The sequence below is a fragment of the Gadus morhua genome, chromosome 6 (assembly GCF_902167405.1).
Source record: "Gadus morhua chromosome 6, gadMor3.0, whole genome shotgun sequence".
Lineage (NCBI taxonomy): Eukaryota > Metazoa > Chordata > Actinopteri > Gadiformes > Gadidae > Gadus > Gadus morhua.
Window position 1 is genome coordinate 22,778,066 of NC_044053.1, and position 10,000 is coordinate 22,788,065.

The following is a 10,000-nucleotide window of genomic DNA, read 5'->3' on the forward strand; positions in this document are numbered from 1 at the left end:
CTGCAGCTGGTAGAGGAGCCAAGTGGGCACATAGCATCCACATGTGGGCAGAAGCTTGTTTTAGGTTTTAGGCAAGTAGTTCATGACCACAGTGCTCATATCAGTGTCTTTTGCTCTGATTGGCTGGCCAGAGACGTGGAACCTATCCCGTTGAAGGACTTGGTAGATCCTTTCTCATTCTGGCAGTCCGTTTGTGCATGTGCTGGCCTCTGGTTGGCCAGCTGAGAGTAGAGGAGGGACTTGAGAAATCGTGGATAACTGTCACTTTCCATCAAGCTGTATATCTGTTCCTGTGCCAGCTGGAAGGAGGCGGGGCCAGGAGCCTGACGCAGGTTCTGATTGGTCACCTCCCTGACAGATGAATCCACATTGACCTGTGGGAGAAAGGGGCGATGGTCATACCAAAGATGGACAGAAAGCTGGACATTCACGTGGACAGAGGAACATATGGACAGACAGGAGTACCTGTCGAGAAGCACTTGTCGAGATGAACTCGTTGAAGATGCTGTGGGCTCTGGTTGCCATCTTGTTCAGCGTGCGCGTCTTCTTGTATTTATCCACAGCCAACCAGAAGTCCAGGTTTTCCTCGCTGAACTCTGACCTCAGGAAGTGTCGAAACACTGCCATGCCGTCTGATCAACCAGAAAAGAGTTTTAACACATGACACATGACATATGAACTGTTCATGTGTGTACAGTAATGTGTGCATTCTGTACCTACATTTGTTGGACAGCAGAGCCTCAAAGCTGTCCGCCCACCTCCACACCTCTTCCAGGGGGGGTCTGAGAAAATAAATAACAGAGAGTTAGAAATTAGTCTAATCATGTTTAAAGAGCAAATGAACGCCAAACGTTTTCAGATGTTTTATATGATCATTGTAATCTATGCTGTTTTATCAGTGTTTCTGAAATAAGACCATAATTGAGAGGTAACGGTCGCCAGTCTCAGCCAAACACTTTGGGACGTTCCACTCTGCTGCGAACGCAGGTGGCGTTTCAAAGCTCTCTTATGACACGACCAAGGTGTGTGTGGACATGTGGACGTGTAGAGCTCTGTCCGGGCAAAGGGTTTACTGCGGCGTCCGAGAGAAAGTTAAGCTACCTGGATACTTTTGTGTTTTAGTTAACGCCACGATGTGTGGCGCCAGGGGCGTTGCTAGGTTTCTGAAACATCCGGGGCTTAGCCCAAGAGGGAATAGGACAGGCAAATTTTGTTGTATACTTTATTGCGCATGCACATTTTTTTTCAGAATGCTTTACCTAAATAAAAAAAATAGGCAGGTAATTACATTGAATAGCTACCTGACTGCTGCTTATCCCCAGACATCTAAAGTTCCATTCAAGTTATTTAAGAGTAAAATGAATACAAGTGAGACAGACCAGGGCCACTAATCACACTAAGGGCCGACATGGAGTTTACTGACATGCCTTCTTTTTAATCCAGAAAGTAAAAACAACATATTTATGAATATATTGTATACAACCTGCGTAGAGGGTCATATAGGCTAGGTTTCATTTCAACATTTTAGGGGACAAATTATAGGTGGGGGGTATGGGGGTGCTCCCCTAGAAACTTTTAAGCGTCAAACACTTAATTTCCTGCATTCTTGTGGATTTTTATTTATCTATCTGTGCCTGCAGATAGTCTGCATCATTTTATAGTGGAAATATTTTTTTTCTGTGAAGGAAAAGACAACATTCAGGTTCCTAAAGAAACAACTATTATGGAGTATAATGCAGTAAGGCTCTCAGGCATCCTGGATTTTTCAAAACTTTCTGCAAATTGAAAACACATCACATGTTTTGGGTATTTCTTTTTTAGGAATCATGACTCAGCACCAGTGTTAACTATTTATGACACTTAACATTGGTGATGAAATGACAGCCACCATTGGAATTGAAAAGGGTGGGCAGCTAGCTAGTTAGCTAAATTTTAACTTAAGGTCAAAGTTGGAAACAAATCATGTTAGCATTCATCCTTCGACATGTGACACAATCAGTCATCAATATTGGCATGCTATTTAGCCTCATAGATTGGCCTATTTACAGCCCACAGAAAACTGACATATTTTCTTCAATGCAAGTTCATCAATTCATGGCTTCAAATCTTGAGCAGTGTAACAGAAATTCCTAGCAGTTAGCTACGCAAGAGTCCTAACAAATTGGAGCATGTGCGACGTGCGGATATGGCACAGGCTCTGCATGCAGCAAAATATAAAAAAAAAAGAAAAGAAAATTATAATGTTTTTTTTCTTTCGTTTTTTAACAAAAAAGATTCGGGGCTAATCAATTTAGATCCGGGGCTTAGCCCCGAATAAAACAGCCTAGTGACGCCACTGTGTGGCGCTATTCATCGCTCCTTATAACGCTCAAACACAACGACGGTACTTAATTAAGGATCAGAAAGTTGCCTTAGGTCGTAACACAACCGCCCTACCCCCTCCTTCCTGGAACTCTCAGGCGGAAACGAAACGAAACAATAAATACATCTGAAAGGGAATCCCCCCTATCAGTCTGTTCACTGACATTTTGAGTTGTGTCTCTCTAAGGGTACAACTGAGTGTGTTTACCGGCCGTTTCTGAATGCTCTCTCCAGACTGTTGGCATTAAAGTTGTTTTGTCGTCGTAGAAACGCCATGCGGCTTCTGATGTCTTCAGCTCTGAACAAACACAAACGATGTTCACATTGTTTCACGTTAACGAGGACCTTGAGTATGAGTGGGAACATGACAGATCTACGGGGACATGTAATTGTATTTGTGCATCCACTTACAAGCTCTTCTTCCTCTTTTGGTGGCCGTATTTAGACTCTCTGTCCTGGAAACGCAGAGACAGGTGGAAAAACAGAGAGACGACAAGGAGCCATTTTAGGACAGTCAGGCGACAGGTGGGGTCATGTGATAACGTCCCAACAAATGGACAGCACCCACCTTCACCCCGTTGAGGAAGTGGAACATCTGTTGGAGGGACCCCCCCTCTCGGGTCAGCTCTCTCCTGAGGGTGTGCGGGGAGGGAGGGCGGCCCCGGTCGGGTTCAGAGGTCGAAGGTCGTGTGAGCCTGTGGATGGTGCTGTCAGACAGGAAGTAGGGGGATCGAGGTTCCTGGAGAAGGGATCCTTCAGACAGAGAGCGTTGTAGGGAACGTGGGGCTAGGGAATAGAGAGATAAAGGGGATTAATTCAATGCTACAAAACCTGGATTCTCCATTCATTTATAAAAAGATGAGCGATGACGATGAGCTTCGCATCAATAGTCAGCAGGTCAGAGATAATTTATTGGCTGATGGCCAATAGGCTTAAATTAGTCAAACCAGGCAAACAAATACAAGCAATAGCAAATGCATGACTTGACTTGGACTTGATTAGTATAACTAAGCAACACTGAAAAGCAGACAGGTATACATACACAGTGCACGTTTGCCTCACCTCCTAGCCTAAATGGGGAAGTACACTCCTGAACCAGGTCCTCCTCTTCCTCCTCCTCCTCCTCCTCTTCGTCCTCAGTACTGTGGCCCGCCCGCTGGGTCTTTCTCGCGGAGCGTACCATGTCGTAGGGGGGCGGGGGAGAGATGGGGGGGAGAGGCGAGGAGCAGCACGAGAGAGGCGCAGAGTCGCCCCCCCAGATGCTCTCGGAGGCCTCCGACACGCTCTGGCCCTCCGCGGCCTGCCGCTCCTCCCTCTCCTGCTCCCTCTCCCTCCTCGTCTCCCTCCCCTTGCAGGTCCTCCCGCAGAGCCGCTCCGTCACCCTGTCTCCCTCCGCCTCCCCTCCGCCGCCCCCCCTCCCCTCCCGCTCCCTCCACAGCGGGGGGTAGCTGCTCCGCTTGGAGGGGGACTCCATGGGGGAGGCCAGGATCCAGGGGGAGGGGCCGCACCGCTCTGGGGAGAAGGGGAGGAAGTGGGGAGGAGGAGGGTGAGGATGAGGAGGGTGGGGAGGAGGGGAGGAGGTGCGCAGAGGGAGGTCCGAAAAGGTGGCGTAAGGGGAGGAGGGTCTGGAGGTGAGGTCGAGCTGTCCCAGGGACAGGAGGCTCACGTCCCTCTGCAGAGGAGGGGAGGAGCAGAGGAGGAGAGGGGAAGGAGAGGGAGGAGAGGAGGAGAGAAGGAAATAAGAGGAGGTAAGGAGATGAGATCGAATCATTTAACATGTAACCTTACAAACTATTAAATAGACAATATTTTTTATCTTTCCAAGATTAGTTTAAACAAGCTAGTCTGATCTTGGTCGACTATATGCGCCAGTATCGAAATCAGGGCTGCAATTCGATTTCCAACCTGAAGATGGCAGCAAAGTCTTCAGGTTGAGCAACTACATATGTTTAGACAGAGCAAACAAGTGAGGTAGTATCTACCTTATGTTGTTATTTTGACCAAAATAACAACATAAGTATAATCAGTACTATTGAAATTGCAATGTTTTTCAACGGCTGCCAGACCATCGCGAACACTGGCCTGGTTTGTATATACACGCAAGTCGCAGTGAGATGACATGCAATCATTCACGTTGTAATGTTGACCAATTGCAGGTAACAGGCATGTGGGAAAAGTTTCACAGCGATTGACGCCCAAATTGAAACTTTGATTTGTTGACAGAAGGCTGCCATGTTGCCTCTGCCCCTGTTTAGTTTAAAGCATCGAGGCATTTACAGAAGGAGAGGGAGAGAGGGAGGGGGGAAGGAGACAGGGAGGTCTACCTGGTTGCTGTGTGGGGTCTCCACGGGGACAGCCAGCTGTTGGGTGATGTTGTCATGGAGACAGAGGCTGACTCTGGTCTTCTGGTCGTGGCTGAAAGCCTCCAGGCTGATATCACACTCCCAGTGCTCACACACACACTGAGCCAGATAGAGACGCAGGGGCTCAGAGTTCACTGGAAACCCAACACACACACGCACGCACACACACACACACACACACACACACACACACACACACACACACACACACACACACACACACACACACACACACACACACACACACACACACACACACACACACACACACACAGAAAGTGTATCAAGACATATTACAAATTGATGCCAACATAGCCAGTGTGTGTGTGTGTGTGTGTGTGTGTGTGTGTGTGTGTGTGTGTGTGTGTGTGTGTGTGTGTGTGTGTGTGTGTGTGTGTGTGTGTGTGTGTGTGTGTGTGTGTGTGCGTTTGTGTGTGTGTGTGTGTGTGGGAGTTTGTCTAAGTACCATAGTGCAGGCGGGTGTTATGGAGATACAGAGGACTCTGGAGGACGTTACAGCGTCCGGCCTCATCCTCTCTGGTCAGTAAGATCAGGTCTGTATAGATCAGCACAGTCACCTGCAGGGGGGGCACAGAGGCTCAAGTTAAGAAACAGCATTGCTGCAACCCAAATGCTCCTAAACCTTTAGGGTCCAATGCGGTTCCCTGTGGTCTGGGAGGGGGGGTTACCGTGGTTACCTTGGTGGGCTGCAGCGGCCCTTGGTGCAGAACCATCTCCTCCGCCATCAGCAGCGTTCTGTCCGCACCGCACAGGTCCAGAGGCTACCATGACAACAACGACAACAGGCTTGTTTACCCAAACCGAACCAAACAGTAACGCAACGCTGACGCAACACCAAAATAAAAACAAGATCCTGTTTTGTGTGCGCTCTCACGGTTCTCACCTGGACGAAGACGGGGAAGATGAGGGTTTTGGGCGCCAGCGTGCCATAGGCTCCGTAGCCGGAGCACGGCGCGTGGGACTGGACCATGGTGCAGTTCTGGTAGTTGTTGTAGCAACCGGACAGGACGGGTGTCGTGGAGAGGACGAGGGATGTGGAGGAGGACGGAGGGGGCAAGGTGGTGGTTTGGAAGGAGTGTCCTCCTCCTCCTCCTGTGCTCCACTCCACGGGGGGCTGCTGGAGGAAGTGAGGCTCCTGCTGGTGGAGCCCCCTACTTGGGTGGGTCTGGTACAGCCGTCCTGGACGAGGACAGAGACACAAGCCGCGTTCCAGTTTGTCCCCTTGTGCCCTATACAGCCCACTGTTTACAGAGTCACCATTTCGTAGGGTTGTCGGAAATGATAGTGGCCAGATTGGACTGCAAGGATGCGCAGTTGTTTTCATCATCATTGGATTCATTCAAAAGAGATGGTCGGTGAACCGTTTTTACGGTTCAATACTTTATGTTAAAACCTCAACCTGCTGCCGTGACCCGATTTGTGTGCTCCGACAATTTCTACAGTGAGAGATCATTGCAGGATACAAGGATACAAGGATACAAGGATACAATTCCACCCTTTGTAACAACAGTGTGTTTTGGTATCTTACCGATGGTGCCATTTTCATCCTGGTATACAGTCTGAAGCATCTGAAAGAGAGAGGGAGAGAGCGAGGGACAGCGACAGGGAGAGAGAGGGAGAGAGAGGGAGAGAGAGAGAGAGAGAGAGAGAGAGAGAGAGAGAGAGAGAGAGAGAGAGAGAGAGAGAGAGATACACAAAGACAGAGAGACACAGAGACACAGAGATAGAGATTAACTTCATTATTAACTTGAATTTGCTCAATAGATTGCATTTCTATTCACAGACAGAACCTTGACCTGATGCTGTGGCCCTGATAATGTGGATGAACAGTGTTATTCTATCAACATTAACTGGCTGAATGGCACAACATCAGACAACGCCCAATCCCACACACCTGGCTTCCTGGATTGACGGGCGAGAGGATAATATAGTTGTCTCCGTTTGATGACGTGACCCGTGTGCCCTTGAGTGTGGTGGTTGTGGTGGCGGGGGGGTAACTTGGTTCCTCTTCTCGCCACAGCGACCCCAGACGGGACTTCACGCCTGACCCTTGACCTCTGCGGCGGCCATGTTTGCTATTAGGAGGATGAGGAAGGAGCTTCTTCACTGTCGTCTAGTAGGAGAGGAGCAAGCAGAAGATCAGACTACAAGGAGAGCAACAAGGAAAGAGGAGAGACCATTAGGATAGGAGAGACCACTAGGAGAGGAGAGACCACTAGGAACAGAACAACAAGGAGAGAGGAGAGAGGAGAGACCACTAGAAGCAGAACAAGGAGGGAGGAGCAACCACTAGGATAGGAGAGACCACTAGGAGCAGAACAACAAGGAGAGAGGAGAGACCATTGGGAGAGGAAAGAGGAGAGACCACTAGGAGAGGAGAGACCACTAGGAGAGGAGAGACCATCAGGAGGAGAACAACAAGGAGAGAGGAGAGACCACTAGGAGGAGAACAATAAATGGTGGTAATGAATGTATAGTTACAGAGGCAGGTGAGACTGCACAGGGAGGCTTCAGGTCGGGTTGACCCCTCCAGACCACCAGGACTATCTGAGTAGAGCTCCTACAAGGGGGGGGGGAGCGAGAATGAGAGACACATACTGTCTATCCACACAGTGATGGCCTCAGCCAGAGCAGAGAGTGGAGTACCTGATGGCGTGGGCCAGGTCCACACACTGCCAGCTCTCCACGGGAACACCGTTCATCTGCAGAACACAATCACCCTGCTGGAGGCCTGCCTGGTTACCCGGGCCACCTGCACACACAAACACACACACACACACACACACACACACACACACACACACACACACACACACACACACACACACACACACACACACACACACACACACACACACACACACACACACACCCTCAAACATGCAAGCCCACACATGCACACGCACATCCACAAAAACATCCACACGCGTATATATTAATAAAAGTGCGTACAGAGCAATGCAGCGAGCGTTTGATTGCTCGGCCTGTGTGTAGCAGGACTGCCTCGGCCTCACCTGGCTCCACAGACTGAACTCGTACGGGACTGTCGGAGCAGATGGTGAACCCAAAGCCATCGTTCCCTCGCATGATGCTCACCTGCAAAACACACCAATCACAGCTGTAGAAAGGCTGGCTGTAGGAAAATAATAGGCCATTTGGAAATGACACTAATATACAGAGAATACAACACTGTGGGTTCATATACTTATTAGCAGGAGTCATAAAGCTGTGACCCCTCGAGACAAGTACAGTATAGTAGAAACCAGTACAGTATAGGAGACCAGTACAGTAGAGGAGAACAGTACATTATAGTAAAGAGCAGTACAGTATAGGAGCCTAGTACAGTATGGTAGAGACTAGTAAAGTCTGGTAGAGACCAGTACAGTACAGGGCCGATACAGTAAAGGAGACAGCCAGTATAGAATGGGGCTTTCCCACTGCTCAGTCAGGGTAAAGTTACCCAAATGATCACACACGCTTCTGCAGGTCCCGGGCTAAGTGCAAGCCAGAGGCAAAGCCCTTACGCATAATGTTCTCAAGCCCCAGGCTGGAAGCACTCTAACAGTTTTATCTCTTACTGCAAACATGGTTAATGTGTGTCTTAATTGATTTGGGAGTCCTGGGAAAGTCTGCGCTCCACTTGCTGTGGACACGGCCCAGCAAGCCCCGGGCTAAAGCTCATGCTCGCCCTCTTCATGACAACATAGTGTGAACACCTGAGGCCTGAGCTAACCACACTGTGAGATAAGTACATTATGGGAGTGAGCAGTCTTCGGAGGGCTATTCTGTGAACTGTTTGCTCAGTTGGAACAAGAGAAAGGGAGAGACAGGGAAGGGGAATAATGAAAATCATTGTGGGGAACAGAGTGGGGGGAACATTGCAAGAGAGAGGGAGAGAGAAAGAAAGCAGAGGGGAGAGAGAGAGAGAGAGAGAGAGAGAGAGAGAGAGAGAGAGAGAGAGAGAGAGAGAGAGAGAGAGAGAGAGAGAGAGAGAGAGAGAGAAAGAAAGCAGAGGAGAGAGAGAGAGAGAGAGAGAGAGAGAGAGAGAGAGAGAGAGAGAGAGAGAGAGAGAGAGACAGAGAGAGAGAGAGAGAGAGAGACAGAGAGAGAGAGAGAGAGAGAGAGAGAGAGAGAGAGAGAGAGAGAGAGAGAGAGAGAGAGATAGAAAGAGCAGGAGAAGGGGAGCCAGTGCGGAGGGGTGCGGGGGGACGTAGTGAAGGTCGTTTTCTCCATGGGAGATTTTGCTGAACAAAAGGATGCAAATGTCGGAGTGACAGTAGAGTTATTAAACCAGAGGAGACACACAGCAAAGTGCCCTGAGACACACAGAGGGCCACAGAGACGGACAGATTACCCCGCCATGGTTACCTCAGGCAACCCGGTCCCCACTCAGAATAGACGCGTCGCCCAAGGTAAAGTTTGCTCTGGCTGTAAAACTTCGCCGACAGGAGGAAGACAAAGACAACACGGACTGGACCGAGGTCCAGCTTAACAGTTGCAGACAGATTGAGGACCTGAAAGAGGACTCTCTCTGCTGCCCTCAGCAGAACAGCAGGACCACTTATTGCTTACGGCCTGCTCTGCCTGAGCTGGGGAATCGAATTATGCACACATTACTGAATTATACTACATGCTGCGCTGAACAAGAAAGATAATACTATAGGCCTATGCATTGTTTAGTTGGTTTAAGGTTACAAATACACATACACACACACACTCACTCACACACAAAAACACTCACACAGACACACAGACACACTGACACACACACACACACAGGCTACCTTGGAAACGGGAAATCCTATGAAGCATACGGGAAGTGCTAGCCCTGCGTCAATAGCAGTGTCTTGGACAAGGTTGTATCCCAGCTCCGTTCACACCAGGCAGTGAGGGTTGGAACAAATACTCACAGTGTATGCAAATACATACATATCTGCTTTTAACATAGGCTGCGACGTACAGAATATTTCAGGAGAAATCAAAGTTGGCATAGCTGAGGTGTTGGTTCTTTCTCAGGGTGCATGACCTCGTTGCCTTTCACATTTTGTTTATCACCTCTCATATTGGAAATCTTTTGAGTGGTCGACTTGTGGTCAGATTCCATTCCCATAGTCAGTGGATTCTGACCTCAGAGTCTGTTCTGATTGGACTCACTGAATCAATGCAACTAAATTATGAGGCGTTTAACTCTTCCTTTGTCTTTCCACCTTCAGACACCTGGAGATGAGAAATGTTCAGGTCAAATAGAGAGAAAG

General features: G+C 49.0%; 1 protein-coding gene across 2 annotated transcripts in view; it reads right to left on the reverse strand.

The window, feature by feature from the left end:
- LOC115545669 (regulator of G-protein signaling 3) overlaps positions 1–10,000 on the reverse strand; it is a 26,465-nt gene that overhangs the window by 761 nt on the left and 15,704 nt on the right. The window contains exons 12-27 of one of the 2 annotated variants that reach the window (XM_030359051.1): positions 7,760–7,841; positions 7,392–7,497; positions 7,227–7,305; positions 6,640–6,858; positions 6,274–6,313; positions 5,629–5,924; positions 5,423–5,506; positions 5,191–5,302; positions 4,686–4,858; positions 3,424–4,033; positions 2,930–3,147; positions 2,773–2,816; positions 2,570–2,659; positions 721–782; positions 466–632; positions 1–374 (exon numbers count right to left, since the gene is read on the reverse strand). The exon at positions 1–374 is cut by the window's left edge and continues 761 nt beyond it. In XM_030359051.1, the coding sequence (XP_030214911.1) occupies positions 96–374; positions 466–632; positions 721–782; positions 2,570–2,659; positions 2,773–2,816; positions 2,930–3,147; positions 3,424–4,033; positions 4,686–4,858; positions 5,191–5,302; positions 5,423–5,506; positions 5,629–5,924; positions 6,274–6,313; positions 6,640–6,858; positions 7,227–7,305; positions 7,392–7,497; positions 7,760–7,841 (2,661 nt within the window). In that variant the 3' untranslated portion in view covers positions 1–95. Of the gene's footprint in view, positions 375–465; positions 633–716; positions 783–2,569; positions 2,660–2,772; positions 2,817–2,929; positions 3,148–3,423; positions 4,034–4,685; positions 4,859–5,190; positions 5,303–5,422; positions 5,507–5,628; positions 5,925–6,273; positions 6,314–6,639; positions 6,859–7,226; positions 7,306–7,391; positions 7,498–7,759; positions 7,842–10,000 lie in introns of both variants that reach the window. The other variant, XR_003977137.1, reaches the window with a different exon arrangement.